The 24,432-nt window shown below is 38.3% G+C and overlaps 1 protein-coding gene across 1 annotated transcript; it reads left to right on the forward strand.

Annotated features, from left to right (window-relative positions):
• Positions 1-1,040: 1,040 nt before the first annotated feature.
• Positions 1,041-11,141, forward strand: LOC148140701 (uncharacterized). The gene is made up of 2 exons (XM_087979011.1): positions 1,041-1,110; positions 10,216-11,141. The coding sequence occupies exons 1-2, from the start codon at positions 1,041-1,043 to the stop codon at positions 11,139-11,141; spliced, it is 996 nt and encodes a 331-aa protein (XP_087835137.1).
• Positions 11,142-24,432: the final 13,291 nt, after the last annotated feature.

Genomic DNA, 24,432 nt, shown 5'->3' on the forward strand with positions numbered 1-24,432 from the left:
AAAAATGCACCACTTAAAGAAGCAACATTGTCACACGTGGCAGATCCACGATGCCTCCATAAGCACCAGTAAAATCATATAATCAAACATCGAACATTGGTTTTCACCTGTTTCTTCTTATTGACCAGTTTCAGAGATGTCTGCTTTTACAAAACAAAAAATTGATACAGAAAGCGAAGTCAATGAAATATCTGAAGAACGACCCTGTTAACGTCCATTCATAAAATAAAAAAAGGCAAGTGGGGATGACGCTGTGTCGACACAATTTCTGGGGATGATACCATTTGCAATAATTGAATGGAACACCCAATTCCAACGCTCGATGTAATTTTGACGTCAGTCACGCTTGAAAAAATTAAAAGTAACATTTTCAACCATGTAAGCAAAGAGTTCATTTCAAAAATCCCTATCTGAAAGCATTTTTCTTAAATAGTATCAGTCACGTAAAATCATCACCCATCTCCAACATGGGAGTTAACCGCTGAATGCTGAAATAGAACACGTGAAATTGGTCTTGCAGAGATCTGTAACTGACATCACTTGGTTTCTCCCTATAGTTCTCGGTGTGAAGCTACTTGGAATTCCGATACAACTGTATTTCTCAAATAAATCTATTTAATACTGCGTATAAGTTAAATAAATAAGAATGTTTTGGACCAATTGTCACCATTACAAAGCAAAGGTCCTCAGTTATTTTACTAATTGCACACCAGCTACATATGCTCTAAAATTTTCAATTGAAAAATCAACAGTATGATTTTGGAATATAAATAGTAAATTGTTTGAAAAGAAAATAGAGTAATATTCCTGATGTCTTTTGTATCACGATAAAATACCGTTTGAATTGAACATCCTTTTTGAACAATAAGCATGCATATCACTTGGGCTTAATCTTGTTGACTGGATGGAAACAAAAACTATTCAAAGTGTAATACTGGCACAACCACTTGAGGATTCTCTCTCGTATTAAAGAGACACGTATTCGAATGCAGAACATCTGTGTGTACGGAAGCCAAGAGAAAATTTCATTACTGGAACATATGGGGCAGCCGGTAATCATACAGGTTGAAAATATTTGCTATCCTATTCTTGCAATTGTTGGTGTGCCGGGTGAGTATCTGAAAATCACTGAACTGTTTCAATTTATTCTGTTTAACTGATTCATGGATCTTTCTGTTATTGACATATACTGCTACTTTTGACGTGTTTAATACTGGAAAAAGAAAATTACCAACACCACTAAAATAGTGACAATTCTTTTATGAATGCTGTACAGCCAATGGAATAATTTGACAGATTAGAATGACTTTATACATATTTATCCATAAGATGTGAGAATCCCTAACTTAGCTATCATTAATGGTTCATCCCTAATAACTCAGAGGGCAGCTCAGAGTCAATCGCATTGTTGTGTGTCAAGAGTCATAGCTGGTTAGTCTGGACAAAGATAAACAATGTCTTATGCTAAACGTCATTTGCCAAACAAATTGTCATTTAATGGAACGGTTATATCTCCTTTAAGTTCGTCCTTCTTTCATTTTAAGTTCAAGTTTTAACCTTTCACCATACCACCAGAACATTAGCCAAGCGCTTGGATTCTTAGAACACTCACATTGAGACTGTTTCACGACCGTTCCAATGCAATGGGAAAGTTGAAGGCCATTAACTTTTTTTTAGAACTGAGAGAACGGCATTCTAATTTTCAGAAACGACATCTTGTACCAATGCTTTTTAAAATGGAAAACCAAAATGTTTGAATTCCTCAAAGAGTGCTTAGAGAGAGAGAGTGCAAAAGGAAGAGACAGAGACACAGACAGTGACAGAGATAGAGGGCGCGAAAACAGTACGCATAAGCATATTCCTGATGATACTGCTCCTTTAACAAGGTTAGGTTTTTCCTGTTTTTTTCCCCAAAAATGTTGCAAAAGGAAGAGGTTCCGAATTGTCTGAGCTAACATGACTTTAAATATGGATAACAGATGCTACATAATTTTAAAAAGTTTTAAAATGAAAGGGGAGAGGTCTGTTCTCCCAGTTCAGGGTTATTCTAGTTTGGTTTAGTTTTAGTTGGGGACGCCACAAAGCTGCTCCTAAAGAAAATAGTTCCGTGTTTCTTGCAATGATCCCTGGCAGATCCTTTGTGCAATCTCTATCTCCTTTCAGAGCCTAAGTTTGAATTTACCTTTTTGCCAAGGTGGGATGGGGTGGGGGGTGTGGGCGTGCGTTTATGGAATTTTGCAGGAAACATGAATAGCTCTTTGTTAATTTAGAGTCGTAGAGTCATAGAGATGTAATGCATGGAAACAGACCCTGCAGTTCAACTCGTGCGTGCTGAGTTAAATTAATCTAGATAAAATTAATCTAGTCCCATTTGCCAGCACTTGGCCTATATCCCTTTAAATTCTTCCTATTTACATACCCATCCAGATGCCTTTTATATATTCTGATTGTACAAGCTTCCACCACTTCCTTGGCAGTTCATTCCATACACGTACCACACTGTGCGTCAAAAAACTTGCCCCTTAAGTCTCTTAATTTGTTCCCCACTTATCCAAATCTGCTCCAGGGAACTCAGCCCCAGCCTATCCACCCTTTAACTGTACGTCATATCTTGCAACCCAAGCGACATCTTTGAAATTCTTTTCTGAACCCTTTCAAGTTTTGCAACATTCTTCCGATAGGAGGGAGAGCAGAATTGCACACAATATTAGAAAAAAAATCTAAACAATGTCCTGTACAACCGCAACATGACCTGCCAAATTCAATACTCAATGCTCTGGATAATAAAAGGAAAGCACATCTAACGCCTTCTTTACTGCCATATCTATTTGCGACTCCACTTTCAAGAAAATGTGAACCTGGACTTCAAGCTCTCTTTGTTGACGAACACTGTTCAGGACCTTGCCATGAAGAGTTTAGGACCTGCTCTCAGTTGCCTCTCCAAAATGCTACCTCTCCCATTTCCCTAAATTAAAGTCCATCTGACACTAACCAGCCCATTAGCACTGCGACTAAATCGTGTCCCCCGTTTTTTGCAAATAGTTGTTCTTCTAAATTCTGTTATCATTTGATTGTTTTTCGGTTGGTAGTCTATAAATAAATATTGTTTTGTTAAAGACTGATTGTTTTGACAAGCTGTGTCACTCCTGGAATATCCACTAAATATCTGCTTAAAACAACTAGAAAAGTCACTATCTGGGCTGTATTTATAAAAGTTTTGAAAGTCTCTGGCCTGGTCCATAATGGATTGGAACTCGCGGGCTTAATTCTGTTGTTCCAATTTTGGATTCGAACTGTTGTACTCAAGGAAAGCGAGTGATCGGTGCTAATATTTGTTTTTCTGAGTGTTGAATTTGGTTTGTTTGAACAATGTTTGTTGTAGTAATGGTTCTTTCAGTCACCAAGACTTTTCTGGGGGTGAAAGAAGTGACCTTGGCGGTGTTACAAAATGTGAACAATGAAACACTACTGGAATTGGCGGTCAAGCTAGAGTAGGATTTAACATCGTCTGAAAGAAAAGGAGAGATAAAAGCAGAAATAGACCAGCATATATATTTGCTGCATACGCCATCAGAAACTATGGAAATGTTCAAAACTCAATTTAAAGTGTAGCAGCGTAAAGTAGAGGCAAAAGAAAAAGAAAGCAGAAAAAAGCGAAAGGAAAATGTGTAAGCAGAGGAAATTCAAAGAAGAATAGAGAGAGAGAAGAAAGGGAAAAATAAAGCGAAAGACAGAGAAGAAAGAGAGAGATAAAAGAAAGAAATAGGAAGTTGAAAGTTAAAAAAACTGAGACTTGTAGAGGAAAGTCGGCTTAAAAGTATGGAAATGCAAGTAAAAAGGTAAGCTTACTGAGCAAGAGAGTGCAGATGAATATCTGAGTGTAACAAAAGGCCTAGTAGGGGTTTGTTAGATGTATCCAAATATTGTCTATATATATTGAGAAAGATGTAAAAGTCTTTTTCAGCTTACTTGAGACAGTGGCTAAATAAAGTAAGTGGCTAGTGACCATATGGTTTTGTTGATCCAAACAAAACTTCCAGGTAGAGTTACTGAGGTACTTACATGACTATCAAAGGAGGCATCTGCAGAATACAAGGAGGTGAAGAAAGCCATTTAAAGTTTGGATGATCTTGTGTCAGAAGCCTGCAGTCAGCATTTCAGGAATTTAAGCAGGGACGCTGCTCCAACAGACATTGACGTTGAAAGGATCAAAACAATCCAATTTTGACAGGTTGAAAAGGGTATTAAGAATACAGCAAACATATGACGCGCAAGGAGATACGATTATTATGGAGGAGTTCAAAAGTTCTCTTCCTAAAGTCGTGAGAGTCCAAGCAGAAGAGCAGACAGTTAAAATGGCAGCTGAAATGGCTGCTGGTTATGTGTTAGACCATAAATCAAACTTTGCTTCCCAACATCAATTTTCATCCATGAGGTTTAGAAATTGGAGAAAAGAGAAATCCTTACGTGGTAAAGGAAAAATAGACCTCGGTGAACATCATATGGTTAACTTACCATCGTTTTAAACTGAAAACCATGAAGGGAAAACAGAGGCTCAAAGGCAACAGTGTTGTCACTGCAACAAAGTAGATCACATGAATCAAAGTGTTGGTGGGATAGTAAAAGCACTGGGAAGCCAGATGTAGGAAAACAAGAAAAGCCATTGAATTTTGTTGGAGTGGTAGTGGAAGGCACAGTGGGTGTGGAAAAAAGTTGCCCCAGAGTATACAACCTGGTGGCCAGTTGATTAATAGAGAAGTGCCAGATCTTCTGAAACCATATGCTTCTGAACTTAAACTTTACGTGCATAGGCCACCGTCAGGACGTAAAGAGGTTGCAAAATGAAGAGATAAACGATACTAAAACATTGATACTAAAAGATGAGGAGATATGTATCTCTAAAGAACCATTGCATGAAAACGTGCTAGAAAGTGTCATTTATGGTGCGAAAAGACATCCTCAGTTATGAGGTTGGAATGAGGTCAGAGTGTCTACTGAAGAATGGAGAATTCGTGGGATGAATACTGGCAAAACTCTCAGTACGTGGAGCACAATTTTGTCTCTGCTAACGATATATTTGACTCACGAGTCGGAAAGCGGCCGACTGTGGTTGGAAATCCATTAGAAAATAAACCAACTGAGCTATTACAGCAAACATATGGATTTCGCTTTTCTGACGGTGTGGTAACGAGCTCACAGTTCAGCAGATTGAACAGGAAAGTACAGATAAGAAAGTTGCATTGGAATTATCAGAGACAGTGTTTGAACAAGTAGTTGATACAAAACAGGAGCAAATGGATGGCGAAGTAAACAGTTCTATCTCAGAGATTTTATCTGAACTACTGCAGACGAGGAAATGCTGACCATGACATATACAGACTGATGAGTAAAGGGTAAAGTTCATCACGTCGTATTCCCAGTGATTTATAGAAATGAGGTATTCTGGCTAGCACATGAACTACCAGTAGATATCATTTAAAACATAGACAATGAACCTTTGCCCGACAATTTTGCGCTGACCTGTGAACTAATCTAAACCCACCGCACTACACTAACCCATAATCATCCATATGCTTATGCAAGGGCTGTTTAAATTCCCCTAATGTGGCTGAGTTAACTACTTTGGCAGGCAGGGCATTCCACGCCCTTACCACTCTCTGAGTAAATAACTTGGTTCTAACATCTGTCTTAACTCTATCACGCCCCAATTTGCAGCTATAACCACTCGTACAAGATGACAGCATCATCTGAGGAAAAAGACACTCACTGTCCACCCGATCTGAACGTCTGATAATCTTGTAAGAATCTATTAAATCCCCTCTTAGCTTTCCTCTCTCCAATGAGAACAAACCCAACCTCGCAGCTTTTTCTCATAAGACCTTCCCTTCAGACTAGGCAACATCCTAGTAATTTTTTTCTGCACCTTTTCCAATGCCTCCAAATACTTCCTGTATTGGGGCGACCAGAACTGCACACAATACTCCATGTGAGTTCGCACTAGCATTGTGTACAGTTGCAGCATGTCATCACTGCTCTGGAACTCAATTCCTCTACAAATAAAACCTAACACACCGTTTGCTTTCTTAACAGCACTACCAGTCGGAGTGGCAACTCTTGGGGATCTATGTACATGGACGCCAAAATCCCTCTGCACATCCACACCACCAAGGATCTTTCCATTGACCCAGTATTCTGCCTTCCTGTTATTTTTTCCAAAATCAATCACCTCACATTTATTTGCATTGAACTCCGTTTGCCACTTATCAGCCTAATTCTGCAGTTTATCCAAACCCCCTCGCAATCTGCAACATTCTTCTACAATATCCAACACTCCATCGACTTTAGTGTCATCGGCAAACTTACTAAGCCATCACCTAAGCCTGCATCCAAGTCCATATCTGCACAAGAAAAAAACAAACTAAAATAGGAAAAACCTTTTGACTGTCCTGGACTGCACAAGAATGTCTTTGAATTTTGACAGACATGTCATGTTTACTTGCTATTTGGAAAACTACAAGTAGTAAGTAAACCAGCACCTTGGATGCCCATTCTTGCTTTTGAGGAATCTTTCACAAAAGACAAATTTGATTGTGCAGGAATCCTACCTAAAAGAAAAAAAAGGATTCATTGTTTGCTGACATTAACGGATGTGTCCACTGTATTTCCAGAGAATACTTAATTCTGCAATATAATTGCTAAAAGAATTGTTGGACTTTTACTCAAAGGTTTCACTCAGCATGGATCATCCACTGAGATGCAATGAGATCAAAGTCAAATTGTACATCAGAATTACTCACTGAAATTTTGGCAGTTTAGGAATAATTCTGGATTAGTGGTGCTGGAAGAGCACAGCAGTTCAGGCAGCATCCAAGGAGCTTCGAAATCGACGTTTCGGGCAAACGCCCTTCATCAGGAATACAGGCAGAGAGCCTGAAGCGTGGAGAGATAATTTATCTCTCCACACTTCAGGCTCTCTGCCTGTATTCCTGATGAAGGGCTTTTGCCCGAAACGTCGATTTCGAAACTCCTTGGATGCTGCCTGAACTGCTGTTCTCTTCCAGCACCACTAATCCAGAATCTGATTTCCAGCATCTGGTTTCCAGCATTGTTTTTACCAAGTTTAGGAATAAAACAATTCAAATCTACTGCCTATCATTTAGAATAGCAGGGATTGGTAGAAATATGGCATCAGACATTAAAGTCTATATTAAGGTTTCATGGTCACGGCTATCCAGCTGATTGGTATAACGCAATCCTGTTTGTATTTTTTGCCATCAGAGATGTTATAAATGAATCGAACAAATTCAGTCTATGTGAATTAGTTTTTTTGCGAATGAAGTGAGAGAACTGCAAATAAATGATTAAGAAAAAATTGTTAAGTCAGAATTCAGAGAGAACGTACACAAAATATTTGTAAGATTTCAGGGAACAATTAGGGAGTTGGAAAGATATAATTTAAAAAGATCACAGCATACAATGAAACTGGAAACAAAGAAGAAATGAAAGCTCGCAATTTTGCACTCGGAAATAAAATTTTAGTGGTACTTCAAGTGAAAAAAGAACCTTTAAAATCAAAATTTATTGGACTTATCAATTCGAAAGTAGATTGACTGTGGTGAACTATGTGATATAAACCCTAATCAGAAAGAAATCTCACAAAGCATGTCATTCGAATATACTCAAAAGGTATTTTGACAGGGAAATAAAGTAAAATCAGAATGCGTTATTGATCACAATACAGAGTGAAGAATCAAGTTCAGGGGTGTTTGAATTGGACATTCTCAAATTAAATTGAACAATGAGGAAGTTGTCAATAATTATTGAATTACCTTCCGGAAGAAAATCAGAATGACAAGAAAGAGTAATTACCACCACGTGTGGAGATATGTGAAAATAAACTCAGAAGTATTAACATAATTTTGCACGATGGAGGTATAGGAATTGCTGGTCCAATTAAGTAACATACTTACAGGGTTAAATCTCTAAAGTTGGCACAGGCTCAAGAGGAGACTGAATACATTGTCCAAGACGTCAAAATTGAAATGAGTTGCATTGACTGCAGCTCACCCGTAGTAATAGCGTCAAAATTCAACCGTGCCCAACGGTGATATGTGGACTTTCCCAAATGAAATGCAGTGACAAAATCTGATTCGTATCCGATTCCAGGTTTAGAAGACGGTATTGAAAATTTGGGAAGAGCAACTTTTTTTCTAATTTGGACTTGCTCAGACTATTCTGGTATAGGATACTGCCAGAAAGAGTGGAAGCCACCTCAGCTTTCCTAACGTTGAATGAACGTTCAATATCAGTTTCAAATCATACCATTTGGTACAAAAATGCACCAGTCGCATTTCAATAACTGAACAACAACGTAATTTCTGGATTATGCAGTTGTGTGGTAGTTATTGATGGCCTTGTGATTTTTAGTCCCACATGATAGAAACAATTGCAACAGTTATCTGAATTGTTCCATCCACTTCAGGAGGCAAGCTTGGTGAAAAACCTGGCTAAGACTGAAACTGCCAATGCCCAAGTTACCTTCCTGGTCCTTGTATTTGGCATGGGAAAATGGCCCTATGCAGTGCAAAAACAATGATAATTCGGGCATTTCCTATACCATCGTCAAAAAAGAGCAGTGCTACAATTCCGGGATTGAATATCTTTTATTGAAACTCATAACAAATTTTAGCAGTTTGAATGCTCCCCTCACTGAATTACAAAAGGAAAGTGGAACATTTCAGTGGGTGGAAGACTGTCAAAATGCATTTGACAGCATAAAATCTGTGTTACTTATGGTACCACTATGAAACACTTCTAATTACGTAAAGTAATCAAGGTTGGTATCGATGCCAGTTGTGTGGGTGTCGGTGCTGTGCTCTTACAGTCAGACAACGAGAAGTTAGAAAGACCTATCGGCTATTTCCGCAGCCAACTGACCACTTATTTGCAGATCTAATCGATAGTTGAGAACGAGAGTTTGAATTTGTCGTTGGCGTTACAACATTTCAACTTTTATATTACCACACATGTATCTGAGACAATCATATACATGATGATAACTCATTGAAGATATGAGCAAATCTAAGGACAAAAAATTCAGACTGTTTAGATGCAGCTAATTATTACACCTGTTCATTTTGAAAACTGTGCATGAGGCAGTAGGAGAAGAAGTTGAATTCCGATGTATTATAGATACTTCAGTAAAGAACGCAGGCATTCGGTGGCTGGGGGAAACAGAGTGAAAAAAATAATGTTGCATGTTCCCGGATTATTTTTAATGTAGTGCATATTTCCTGTTGTGTACTAACAGTGTAAAATTAAGAGGTTGTTGAAATGAAGCCTTCCTGGATCTTGATGATTACTTGTTTCTTCACGTGTCGTTCGAGAAGCTTTCCTTTAACAAGGATATATATTATTGTTGTACATTCTTCTCAAATTGATTTATTAAAAGCAGAGACGTCGATTTTCTGAGTTCAGGCCAATTTGATTCTGGTTAAAAGATACTACCTATTGCACAAATCAGGGAAAACCGGCTTTTATGTTTTTTTTTTAAGTAGGACAGCAAAGCTGAGAAGCATCTAGGGAAATGCATGAAGAGGCATGGAATAAAGGGATATGAATCACATACAAGCAGGCAGGATTAATCTAGAATAGAATAATCAATGGCACATGTATGTTCGGCTGACGGGTCTCTTACTGTTCTGTACTCTTCTATGTTTTATTTATAAAGCAATTCAATTATTTCTTTAAGGATAAGAAGTCATACTTCTTAGTATTGAAACCATTTACTTTTTAGAATTCATATGCCAAAATATATTTGCCCCAGGAAAGATGAGTGTTGATTACAATTCATTCCGTTTTTCATCCTAGAAATTGACACAGAAACCAAAGGCGTACCTCTGCATAATTTATGACAATAAATTCACTTTGACAAAAAAGAGAAACGAACTAATAATACGTGGCCTGTTTAAAATTGACTGGCTGCATTACATCGACATCATGTGTGAAACACATGTTTAAAACTTTGGTGGTTTGAACGTACAGGGTTAATATTTGTGGTAAAATTTGGAGAAAGTAAAAAAAAATGTAATCAGCTGTCTTATTCTACTGATTGGCATCATATATTGCACGTGCTTATTCGAATAAATTATTAATGATTTCTCATGATTTTAGCAAACGATTATGACTAGTTTATTTCTTTGTTTTTTTTTCCAGCTAATCTGGTGACAATTGTGATTCTTTCCCGTGAACTGTGCGACCTTTCAAAATGTGTCACCCGATATTTAGTGGCAATGGCCGTGGCGGTCTTATCTGTTCTGGTATTTGACGTAATATTCTATGAGATCAAAGACTATTATTTCCCAAATTTATTTTTCAACTACACACCAATTTGCACTCTGAGCATTGTCCTAAATATGGTTTCAGTTGACTGTTCTGTCTGGTTAACTGTTGCATTCACCTTTGATCGATTTGTGGCTATTTGTTGCCAAAAGTTGCAAGTAAGTTATTGCAACGCTAAAACAGCAGCTATGGTTATAGGAATCGTTTGTTTTATGAGCAGCTTACAGACTGTTCCGACATACTTTGCATTTGAACCTCGAGAAATAATAAACAATCAGCCGTGGTCCTGCTCTGTCAAAGCCAGTTTCTATACGTTACCCATGTGGATTGCGTATTGGTGGATCGAAGTTATTTTAACCCCATTTCTTCCATTTGTTTTGGTCGTAGTTTTCAATGTCCTGACAATTAAGAGCATTGTACAGACAAATAGAGTTCGAAGAAGACTCAAAGGAAACAATAAGGACCTGAAACAAAAGGATCCTGAAACGGAGAATAGGAGAAATTCGATGATTATTTTAATGGCCATATCTGGAAACTTTATAATCTTATGGACTGGAACATTTGTGACATACCTACTTGTACAATTTTCAGAGGTAAAATTATTAACAGCAAGTTACAACGATCCATTCACAATTCTTGAACAAACAGGCTATATGCTTAGGACTTTGAGTTGCTGCACAAACACCTTTATATATGCAGTTTCGCAATGTAAATTCAAAAATGCGCTTAAGAGTTTGCTTATGCATCCCATTTCTATGCTAACCATTTTATATCGTTACTTCTGTACTTCTGCGAATTAATCCTAAGTATAAATTTATTTTCAAATTTTATGATGGAGCACAATGTAAAACAATACACCTTTACGAAGTTGAGCCAACATTTCCGTGCATTGTACGAACACCAAGACAATGCTCCTCTCTTTGTTTAATTTGCTTGCTTCTGCGGCTTCACGTTGCTTAAAATAAAAATTTCATTTATCCATCTGTCTATCTAACTTCACAACCAAGTTTCAGTTAAATTGACATAGGTACAGAATTATCTGGCACGAAGTATAGAGGCCTTTACCAAACCATAACAGGCTTCAGAGATCTGCAGTATGAAGGCACTTGGGAGTTCTTGTTCAGGATACTCTAAAAGTTCTCATGCAGGTGCCGACAGCAGTTGGGAAGACAAATGTAATGTCAACGTTCATTTGAAGAGTGCTAGAATAAAATAGCAGAAGTGTACCTCTGAGGCTACATAAGATCTGCTCAGTCACCACGTGGATTAATATAAACAGTTTTGGTCCCCTTATCTCATGAATGGTTTTGTTCTTGGGGAAAACCAGTGGAAGTTTACAAGAATTATCCCGGCGATGAAGGTCTTGTCATAGGATGATGCAGTTGAGGAGTGTGGTTCTATAATCAATGGACTTTAGAAGCTTGGTGTGTGAGGGTGGGTTGTGCTGGGGGAATAAACGCAGACATAAATAGTACTGAGGGAGCTGGCTATCGTAGATGTTTTGAAAACGTTTGCACGTGTTACTGAGAGTAGCACCTGAGGGTCGACCCTCAGAGCGAAGGTACCACTGTTTAGAAATGCTATCAGGAGTATTTTCTGCATCCAGGTGATCGGTATTCTGTAGAATTTATTGTCACAGAAGGCTGCGGAGGCCAAGTCATGGATAATTCATTTAAGACAAATGTAAGTGGATTCCTGATTAGTCTGGGGGATCAAGGATTAAGCGCTGAGGGTCGGAGAATGGGGTTGAGCAGCATATCAGCATGATCAAGCGGTGGAGCTGACTGGAGTGACTAAATGGTCTAATTCGGCTATTGTATCGTACGGTGTTGAGGTCTTTTGTCCCGTTTTCCTAAATTAGCTGAGAAATTGTATATTTGTGCTTGCGTCCTTGTATGTGTTAGTTTCCACGTGATAATTAAACTTGTTCAGTAAATATCTGAATTTAGCATGATCCTTCTAATTGGCAAAACAGGCTGCGGTTTTTTGAGTTGCTGATTGGTTGTTCTGATCGATACGAAATCAAATCCCGTAAGACAGACTAATTGAGGTTAAATGACTGGTCTTCCATTTCGAGCACAGTGTAGCCATTTATTTGAACATTGCAACAAAGAAAACAAATAAACCTCAGGCTCTGCTTTTGCTTAAATCCTATGCGTGATGGGAATCTAACACCGCAATAAAACAAAAACTGAATAATTTCATTAGATACAGAATCTGCATGGAGAGAGAAACTGAGTTACAATTTCCAATTGTTATGAACTGGGAGTCCTAAACTGTTGAGATTGACCATTATATTCTCTTTGTATAATCCTTATGCCAAGTGCACCAAAATAAAAACCCTGCACGTTTCAACTTGATTTTCGACAATTTCTGTTTGTAGACTGTGGTTCAAAGGCGCTACTAGCATTTCAGATAGGCTTGCACCCGCCAAACATATGCTACATTATGGGCTAATGACATTATTTATCAGATGATGAAGTGTGAGCTTCTACATATATACTTAATGATACATTTCAAAGTAGTAGAAATAATGAACATTGCTATCCAAACTTTAACATCCAGCAATCTGCATTATTTGAGTAAAGCATGTTCTTGGATAAAATTAACCCTTAATTAACATGAATAACAGACAAATGGCACAAATCAGAGATCAATTGTTATCAAAGCACATCCTTCATATTTTGCTACGTCACCACAAATGTCAGTGACTTGTTGTACTGTAAATCTAAATCTAAACATAAACATTAAAAAAGATTTATGTTCTTCCCTTTCAAACATCTATCTTCAGAATTGTTTTAAAGGTCAAATTTTCAAAGACTATGTCAAGCATTTCTACCATTCTGGCAAACCAACATACATTCATTCAGTCTATTGAATTCCCTAAACTCAATTGCTACAGTGAGACATGGGCAAGAGCCCAGATATTGAAAAACAACCAGTTTCCCCAAGAAATACTGCACCTGTTCTATTTACTCCCTGTGTTCTTCCGTTGTTCAACTGAACCAATTGAATATTGCTTCTTGGATTTTGAACACCCGGAGTTGGAGTTGAATGAAGTTTGACTTGCTCATCAGTTTATTCCGAGATTGAATCGAATTGATTTGAATTGAGTTGAATTTAATGTATTGTCATGTGCACCGAGACACAGTGAAACGCTCTGTCTTGCGAGCAATAGCGGTAGATCCCATAGTCAAGTAACATAGATAGTAAATAATAGGTAAATAGCGGCACAGGTACAGGCGGATGTTAAGAGTTTGTGCGTTCATTCAGTATACTAACAACAGGACGGTAGAAACTGTTTCGAAACCCGCTAGTGCGTGTGCTCAGGCTTCTCTACGTTGCTGAAGAAAGGCTCATGCCCGAAACGTGCAAATACTTGAAGGCAATACCTTGCCTTGGATGCTGCCTGACCTGCTGCGCTTTTTCAGCAACACATTTTCAGCTCTGATCTCCAGCACTGCAGTCCTCACTTTCTCTACGTTCTCCCCAAGGATAGAGGTTGTAGAAAAAACATTGCCAGGGTGGGATGGAACTTTAAGAATGTTTTTCCTTGACAGCGGACCTTGTAGATGGATTCTGTAGATGTGATGTAGGCCTTTGTGATTGTCCAGTGGGTCAAGATTAGAGTGGTTCTGGAAAGGCACACCAGGTCAAGCTGCATCAAGGAACAGGAAACTCGACGTTTTGGGCAAAAGTCCTTCATCAGGAATTTTCCGGCTCCTTTGATGCTGCCTGACCTGCCGTGTTTTTCCAGCCCCAGTCTAATCGTGACTCTAATCTCCAGCATCTGCAATACCCACCTTCGCCTTTGTGATTGTCCAGGCTGAGTACTTCACTCTCTGTAGCCATCTCCGATCTTGAATGACATTCACCATACCAGGTAGCGATACATCAAGACAGAATGCTCTCGATGGTGCACTGATGAAAGTTGACAAACGTCTTCATCGTCATGCCAAATATGCTCAGCTGCCTGCGAAAGAAGATATATTGTTGGGCCATTGTAATCAATGCATCCACATGAAGAGTCCAAGATAGCTTGTTGTGGATAACCACTCCCAGAAGCTTGAGACGCTCCAATCCTTCCATGTCTGTGATTTTTATGTGTAGGGGAACATGAGTAATATCCTGCCGAAAGTTAATATTGAGTTCCTTGGTTTTGCTGGCATTGAGAGCTAGGTTGTTCTCAGTGCACCGTTTTCCATGTCTTCCACTTCCCGTCTGTAGTCTGTTTCGTCGCTATCTAAGATTTGACCAACTATGGCGGCGTCATCAGCGAACCTGTAATGGCATTAGACTGGTATTTGGAGACGCAGTCATGAGTATTCAGTGAACACCTACCCCTGGGGAGCTCCAGTGTTGAGGTTAGTTACGATGAAATATTGTCCCCTGTCTTCGCTGAGTGTGGCCCGTGGGTCAGGAAACGAAAGATTCAATTGCAGAGTGTTGGTCTCAGTCAGAGATCACTAAGCTTAGTAATCAGTCTCGTGGGGATAATAGTGTTGAAGGCTGAACTGTAGTCAATGAGTAGGATTCCTATGTATCTGTTCTTGGTGTCAAGATGTTCTTGGGAGGAGTGAAGGGTAGATAACATGGCATCTGACGTGGATCTGTTGGTCCAATTGCTAAATTGGGGTGGATCAAGAATGGTGGGGAGGCTGGAGTTGATAAATGCCATGACGAGTCTTTCAAAGCAATTCATGACCACCGACGTTAGGGCTATTTCGCAGTAGTCACTGAGATTTGCTTTGTGAGCCTTCTTAGTCACAGGGATGATTTTGGCCCTTTTGAAACAGGCAGGGACAGTGGCCTGCTGCGGGGAGGGGTGGAAGGTGTCCGAGAAGACTGCTACCAGTTCATCTGTGCATGCTTTGAGTGCACGGCCTCTTACTCTCTTGGGTCCCATCGCATTGCTTGAATTCACACGAAGGAAACTGATCTGACCTCTGATACAATAACTGTTGGGATAAGTTCGTCAGGTCTTGTTGGAATAGGTGTTAACTCTGCCGAAATTCTGCTCAAAGCGAACACAGAAGGCGTTGAGACGATCTGGGAGGGATATGTCATCGTCTGCAATCTTGCACTGTCCCCTTTTAGAACCAGTGGTATCATTCGGTTCTTGCCATAGTCGCGAGTTTTCTGTCTGAGTGTCTAGCGTGGATCGGTATTGTTTCAAACTGGCTGTCTTAATGGCTCTCCTCCTTGGATTCCTTATGTTTGAGTGGGTGTTGCGATCTGAAAGCCTGACGCCTGGTTTTTAGCAGATTTTCTATGTCCTGATTCATCCACGGTTTCCTCTTTGTGAACACCCGGATTGACTTCCTCAGTATGCATCTTTCACACAAGTGCTGAGAGTCTGTGATGGTAGTGTCATACCTCTCCAGGGCATCTGCGGACTGTTTGAACATGGAACAGCCAGCTGATTCCAGACAGCACTGGAGTTGGTCCTCTCTCTCCTCCGATCAGCACTGCACTTGTATCTGCGAGGGGATCTCCTGCTTGAGATGTTGCCTGTAAGCCAGAATTAGATGTACGGCATTGTGGTCGGAGTTCCAGAAATGAGGGCGGGAAATGGAGCGGATGCATCCTTCACAATAATGTAGCAGTGGTCTAAAATGTTTGGGCCCTTAATGGAGCAGGTAATGATCTTTTGCTGCTTCAGCAACCCACTCCTGTGGTCGGCTTGGTTGAAGTCGCCAATCACAATAAACAGGGCCTCGGGCTTTTGCCTCTCCAACGTGTTGGTAGTAGAATGAAGCACATCAAAACTTCCTAAAACTTTGTTTGTGGTGTTATGTACGCAGCAGTTAGTGTAGCAGCGATAGATTCACGTGATAGAGAGATGCAGAGGCATTTGATGGAAGGAGTTCAAGTTTTGGGGAGGAATGGCTGCCCAGGTTTGCAATGCCCATGCATCAAAAGTTGTTGATTAAAATTCAAACCCCTGTACCAAACGTTTATCTATTATGCCTAAGCAAAACTTGAATGCAATTAATCATTTGCGAAAGTAAAGTGTGATGACCAGTTAAATGGATAATTTTCAACCATTTATGGCTTGGACAGTTCTGACGAACGAACATGTCATGATTTTATTGCAGGATAGTTTTAAAATTTGTGTGTTATAGATGTTTTGAACCATAAGAACAAATTGAACTTATTTTCTCTGAAATAGACCCCTTTGTGTTCATAAACTCAACTCTGCAGTCGAATTACACTGAAGGTTTGGAGTGATTGATTGCACAATCAGTGCATCCAGAGTCTCGATTGAAATTAAGTACTCGATGTTAACCTTGTCATGTTGTTTTTTTATTGCATGCTTTCAAAGTTGAATTCCATCAAACTGATTATCTCAGATTATCACATTTCACTTCTGTATCACTCTAAGAAATGATTTGAATAGCTTCTACATATGTGTTATCATTTCCGATACTATATTAAAAACATGCCGTTTTGTGCATGAATTAAACACATGACAAATATTGGAATGACTAAAAGAAGAAAATAAAATGATGACCGAATTAAACTTGTTTTTATTGAAGTCCAGCTGAGAAGATAATCGAACAATGTTCTGATTCGCTGTTGCTGCGATCTGAACTTTTTCTACATCTTATTGCGTGACACTTGGTAATGGGACACCGAAATTTCAAAGCCCAGCAAAGTCCATTTTCCATGCAAGTTATTGGTGAACAATGTTAAAAATATTCTCAATTCACTTCGTTGCCTCTTTATGTCTTCTATAAGACAATAATGCTCCTGAAGTAACGTACATGATAAATACTTGCATCCGGCATTCAGTGATAAAATGTTGAAATGTGCCCTGTTGTAGAGTGGAATTGTGACAGTTCAAAATCCCCTGTTTAGTTTGGTCCGTTTAGAGAACAGGTTGCTCAGCTATAAATTACTCTAAATGTATTTTTTTTAAAATGCAGATTTAAGACCATAAATAAACACATGTAATAATATTTTTTTTAAAAAATCAGATGCGCAAATTCATTGCGTGGAAACTTCGAAACAGCTCTTAACCCACATTAAGAATACCCATGGACACAACAAGTGTGAGGACGATGTCTAACGAGAATTGGCAATTGGGAAATCCGTACCCTTCAGAACAACACTATATTGCAACATAGTGCCTTCCAATATTCTGACATCAAAAACTTTACATTTCTTGAAAGTTTCAAGTGTCCTAGTACCGTGCATTTAAGAGAGATGTGCACTGTTCTGTTTCTATTGTAGAGACATATTGTCAAATTAGCGCCAGAACATCTGCTTCAAACAGTCAGATGCTAAGCAGCTTGTGAATTCACTTTTTTAATATACAAAAGAAGAATGAATGGGCCGAAGAAGGCTTTTAGCTCTACTTTCAGACAATGAGAGGTTTTCTTCTTGTTGCTGATATAACAGCTTGAATTGTCTGCTCTTGGAATCTTAGACACGAGGCATCCTCTTCGAAGCAAAACTGCTTCTGTCAGTAATTCATTCTGATGGACTGGGCAGAGAAAGCACGTGAGAACCTTAACTGTTTTGCTAAATTGCCTTGTCAATGACATGTTAACAACATGCTGCCTTTAATGGAACAGTTGATAATTAGTGTTTAAGTGATAAATTATCATGTGATGTATTTCAAGAGCGTTAAATCTATGCCTTCCCTTTGTGGTTTAACTGTATCATAAGAATAAAATGCGTTCTGATTAAAGCTGACGAGTGGGCCAATCGAATCACACCTGGAATACAACAGCCTTTCACTTGCGTGGAAATAAATACAAAAGTTAGTGTCTAAAATATACCCTTACGATATATCATTTTTGTTTTGATGTTGGGAGGGAGGAGCTGTTCTGATCCATAGCACGTACAAAAAATTATGTTTCATGGTGCGTTTATTTATGCAGGTAGATCGACTTGGCAGAAATTCGATAGATGAAAATGAAAGTAATTCAACATAGCCAGACATGGCCTGAAGACACGTAGTTCAGCAATCCCTCACTTCTATTTGAAAAGAAATGTATTGCCTTCAAGTATTTGGACGTTTCGAGCAGCAAGAGCGTGAGTCACTGACTTTGACACTGTGCCACGTGGTTTCGGTGCATGGTGGTAAGTCTTAGCATAACCAGGCTGAGATTGACCGTTTTGTAAATCGTTTTGCTATGGAAATTGTTATCGAACTGAACAGAACCGCTCAGGTGGATGTGAAGTATTATGCTCTAGATGTGATTCAACTGGTCAAACTACTCAACATTAAGACATGAATTAGAGTTGCCGGTGTTGACAGGGGTGGACAAAGTTAAAATTCACAAAACACCAGGGTATAATCCAATATGTTTATTTGGAAGCACGAACTTTCAGAGAGCGGCTCCTTTATCAGGTGGTTGTGGAGATTAAGATCATGCACACAGAATGTATAGTCAAATGGGTCCAGTGTCATGGAAATGTGATAATGAAAACGATCTTAGGCTAAAACTTGCATCTTTTATAATAGAATATGTTGTTGTTCTCCCATAAATCCCAGAAATTCTTTTAAATTATATTCTGAATATAGCTCAGCTTTTTAACTAGTAAGTGTGAAGTCTGTCTGTGTCCCAATGCTATGTTACACTGACAAACACAGTTAAAACATAGTTTATTTAAAGACAATATTCAATATATAAAAAAAGAAAGAGGAACTTAGTATACCTTTAGTAGAGGAAATGTCACTGTTATTTTTTTAGATTCAGTACAATTCGCTAATTAACTTTTCCACTACAGCAACGTCCCAAACATAACCCTTGGCAGAAAGAAAATGTCGTACATGCAGCTCTCCAATCCAGGACGAAACGACGTCAATTAGATTTTAGAGGAAGTAAGAGCTATGAATCAATCACTGAGCCCTGCAGCTCTTCCGAAACCACAAAAACGGTCTAACTAAAATAAAAACCTAGAAAACCTCTTCTGTGAGAACTTGTCGTTTCGTTTCAAATAGAATGCACTCTTTCAGCATTTGCAAGAAATCTGAAAGCCTCCTAAATTGTTTACTTAACCTGTCTTCAGTAGCTAGCTCCGTGCCTCTGCGTTAACAAGTTTTCTCCAAATAAACCCAAGGAAAAAATAATGTTTTTAAAGTGACAGCTTCTCACATTATTCAAAAGGCTTTAGCCTCGATAATCTATGACGGAAGTCGGAATGAGATCTCGAATTCCAGTGCTAATTAAAAGTGGAAAAAGAAGTGATAAAGCAAAACTCAGAACATCACTTAAAAAATACCTTGAGAGGAAACGATGATTCGCAGACAAACTACGTTATAATGACAAAATTGTGCATATGGTTTAACTACACATAGCACTCGCAATATGCGTGATCACTTGAATGTAGAATGGTAATTTTAAAAAAAACTATGACTTCAATGTCATTCGAGCAACACGGTTACTGGGAGACCAAGGAAAGGAACTGAACATCAAAGTCTATCTGGAATTTAGAATGTATAGTTAAAAAAAAACAGCTCACCTATCTGGCTGGTATTCGTAATCAGGAATGCTATAAAATGTTGAAAAGATGGAGGACATGTTTGTGTTGTGTAGCAAAAGATAAAGCATATCAGACTTTACGTGATTTATTAGCAAACCCAGCAAATTGTTGTGATAAAGTTTTGATCTTTTTTAAAAAAGAAGTGTTTCACACGAAGTAATGTGGTTAGTAATAGACTTCGATTCCAACACAGGCTAGATTAATCAATGAATGGTGTGCTGAAGATGATGAACTCTGAAGTGGGAAAGAAATGGCTTTCTGGTCCTCCAAGCCAAGAAACTGATATACTTTAAGGTCCAAGTACAATCTTCAATGGCCCAATTAGAAATGGAGAAAGTAAAGTTTTACTATCAAAAGAACTTAAAGATTGTATTTTTTGCAGAAAATTATGCATAATGAGTAAAAACTGAAAAGAAAATCTGAGAGCTAGCGGAAGGATGCCGGATACTTTGGATAGGGTACAGAAAAAGGTCTTACCAGGATGTTGCGAATTATGGAAAATTTGAGCTATGAATTTTGCAGACTGGGTTTGTTTTCACTGCAACGCAGGAGGTTGAGCGATGACCTGATAGCAGTTAATAATATTGTGAATGGCATGGATAGAGTGCAAAGTATGTGGTTTTTCTCTCAGAGTGAAAGGGCAAATTACTGGGGGCACAGGTTCAAGTTGAGATGGGAAAGTTTATAAGCAAATGTGCAAGGTGTGTATTTCACAGAAATGATGGTGAGTGCCCGGAACGCGTTGGCCATGGAGGTGGTGGAAGCAGAGACACTATCAGCATTCAAGAAACATCTAGACGAAAACATGAATAAGATGTAAATAAAAGGATATGGATCCAGTAAGTTAAGACAATTTTAACATGGAAAAATAATTTTTTTTGGTGGTGGATGGACGAAGGGTCTGTTCTTATATTAGATTGTTCGTTGTTTTTAGCCTCTAAAAGGTTTGAATAAATGCCAAGGATGAGTGTGGGTTCATTGCAGATGGGGATGGCAAACTTGTACTAAAGAAGAAATGAAAGTAATCATTTAATTTGTATTTGTCTTCATGTTAGAAGATACAGAAAATTTCAGTAATGCTCGGGAATCAGAGGACCATGCCCATGAGGAAATAAAATAAGACAGTGTGAAGGCAAATCCAGAAATTGGATCGGTAGTGGAAATTATAAACTTCCTGCACCAAAATAATCTTCAAAAATATGATGGAAGAAATATCAATAGAAGCTAGACACATTAATGATGAAAATTCAGAATTCTATACGTTCGAGAAAGCTTCCTAAATGTTGGCAATAACAATTGTAACAACAATGTTGAAGAATAGTCAGAAGGAAAGTCATCAATGGCAAATTTGTTCTCTTGTAGTTCAAAGAGGGGAATGTTGGAATTTTTTTTTTGAAGGACAAATTTATGGATATAAATAAAGCAAAATTTGCCATTTTCAACAAACGTGTTCCATATTTATTTTTAATGATTTTACTTGTGCAACCAAAATACAATAATAGATAGGATGAATTTGGACTTTCAGAAAGGTTTTGTCAAACCTCTAACTAGGATTTTAGGAGATACAAAATGCACAGGATTTTGAGAAGGACGGTAGAATTGATTCATCATTGTTGAAACGATTCAAAGCGGACCGTGGGAAACATTATTCTCATGATGCTTGGTTACCACTGGTGGTGTGTCACTCAATTAATGCGAATTTCGGTCCTTTGCACAATCTACATTTATTATTTGACTGTTCCGTCCAAGTGTAACATTTCGAAATACGTTATTGACAATTATTTTCTTAGATTTATCGGTAGCTCAATGCAGTTTAAAGTGCAATTGTTTGGCAAATTATATGACCAGGAAACGGCAGATGGAATATAATATTCATTATTCTGACATAGTCACCTTGTCAAAAACAATCATAACAGAACAGCACATTATTTGTTAATTTGTGAGGGTTGGGAAGCACTGGCACTAAACAAGAAATGGCACCCTTATTCAAAAGTAGTTCAATTTATCATGCAGATGCCGCAATTAATGAAGAAGACAAATAATATGCGGGCCCGCATCTCATGGGAATTTTACTGCAAATGTAAATATGTCTTAATGCAGTTATATCAATCTGACTTCTTCTGTGGTACTGTGCACACTTTGCTCTTCTTATGATGTTTTAAAAAATTCTCAAGGTCAGGTTCGTAGGAGAGTAGTCTGACACAGAACAAACGACCAAGAGGCGAGTCTGCTAGAATATGAGCATTTTATTCCCCGCAGCGTCGCCACAACCAGGTTTCATACAACGGGTCTGGCTTATACTCACTCTACATGTTACCGGAACTGGGAGCCGTCAGTTCTCGTAGAGCGGTTGCCAACAACCCACGCTCGGCGGTTAAACGTAACCCCGGAGCAGACTCACCGAACTGGAGACTTTTCCAGCTGATATACTCTTTTCCAGATATAAACATTCATGTGAACAGCAGAGCAAGGCTAAAAAACACATTCCATTCTGGTTACATACAGATAAGAAGATTCACACGGGGAGGTGTGTAATAAGATTCACACGGGACTAAGCAACACCTCCATTCCGGTTAGATTCACACATGTATTGGGACATAATTTTTAACCGTTTCACCACATTCCACTGCTTGGCCCAATACATGTGTTACATTATGATTCACACATGTATTGGGACATAATTTTACACCACATATGAAAGGGGAAATTTTCTGTTCAGAGGAAGTTCACCAGATTGATCAATCAGACAGCAGGAATTCTTTAGTTTGAATGTGTAAAGAAAATGATTTGCATTCCCTCCAATTTTGATATTGAAAGAGTGATTGTGATTAAAATTACAACATTCTTAGCCATCTTGTAGGCACGGATGTGGTAATGTTTCCTCTCATTGGTGATTGTAGCTTCAAAACACGAGGGAGGTTAGTGCAAAACTAACATAAGAAGGATTTTTTTTCACTCAGAGGGTGAGACTTTTGAAGTTCCTGTCTACTAGAGCTGTAAATATTCAGTGATTGAGGAGGATTAAGGGGGAAATAGCTGAATTTCTGGAAAATATAGATAGTCACAGATATGGCAATGATGCTGATAGTTTGAAGCAGCTGTACAGTCATAATCTGTTCGAAGAGCAGAGTTATCTAGCAGGGTTGGAAACCTTCTCCTGTTCTTATGTTTCTGTGGCCATTGCACTAGCATGTATACAATACTGATCATGACTTGAAATTTCTTTAGTTTAAATACAATACACAATCTGGCAGTATTGAATGTGAAATGGCTGACGGTTGTTGGAAATTGATATTTTCCAAATATATTCAAACCATGACTAAATGTTTAAATATAAATCTTCTGTAAAGATTAAAGCACGGTTTTCAAATCGTTTGAATATTTGTGAAAGCCACTGGGAAAAAATGCTGAAGTAAAAAAAAAGACATAGAAATCGTGTGTTAAACTGCAACCAAAAACAATAATTAAATAATCTTATTTTGATCACCGTTTCGCCTCAGAATCTCAATGGTGCAATGATTGTAGACGTATTTTGTTTAACCTTTCTTATAAGACAATGCCATTTTTTAACATGAACAGTTTAAGAAATCATCTCTGAAACATACATATTACACATCTGTTGCATAAGTATTCCACCAGTCTTCTTATCAATGTGATATTTCTTTGCTCGAAACATTTGCCGGTTTTTATGTTTCATGCATCATGTAATAATGATAAACATTCACATTATATTGACAATTATCTGCTGCATCCATCATGTATTTTGTCCATCTCTTTGAAACACAGCATTCTGCCGTCGCTGTCCCTTAAATGATGATTTTGGATCAGTTGTTCAAACCCGATGGAACTATGTCACGTTTTATAACATGATGCAAAAGCAACAGTTTCTTCTCTAATATAACTAAAATAGATATAATTCGATTTGGGCATGCTTTGCATACATTAATTTTATTATTTTCTATGAATCATTGCATATTTAATAACTTGTGTCCAATTCATGTTTTGCCATGCCTTTAAAATAGAAAATTGTTCATGCTCCATCTGAGAAGAAAATAATTTTACAGTTTGAAATGTAAGGAAACCATTTAAATATAATCAGCACATGATGCCAGATATCCAGTACGTTAACAATGCATTTGTTCTCCTCCTCCAAAAAAAGGTTTGAGTGTGTTTTCATCTACTTTTGTGGCAACATCTTAAATATCCTATAGAAGCATCACAGCATTACAACCATTGCTTACCCTTAATCCTTCTTATTAGAGATGTGGTCAATGACATGAAATGACTCAGACTCCAGTAGTCAGTGAGGCTCGGGGTTGAGGGAGCGGGGGAGATCTTTCAGAAATTATTATACATATCTAAATTTTATTTCTGTTGCGGGTTTGTGTTTTGCCTAAAGGTTGGGAGGAAAGTAAAGTGAAAACAAAAATGCTATGTGAAAGCAGAACTGATCTTTCAAAGTGAAGAATTGTTGTGTAGAAGTGGAATTGAAAATCGACTTCAGTCAACTTCTTGGTCAAATAAAGTAAACATGAATGGAAAGTGAAGGGTAGAGAGAGAGAGTAAACAAAAATATAAAGAAAGGAGGGAGGG

The sequence above is a fragment of the Chiloscyllium plagiosum genome, unplaced genomic scaffold, assembly GCF_037043375.1.
Source record: "Chiloscyllium plagiosum isolate Xiang-an unplaced genomic scaffold, Cpla_swu_hap1 HiC_scaffold_35, whole genome shotgun sequence".
NCBI classification, from domain to species: domain Eukaryota; kingdom Metazoa; phylum Chordata; class Chondrichthyes; order Orectolobiformes; family Hemiscylliidae; genus Chiloscyllium; species Chiloscyllium plagiosum.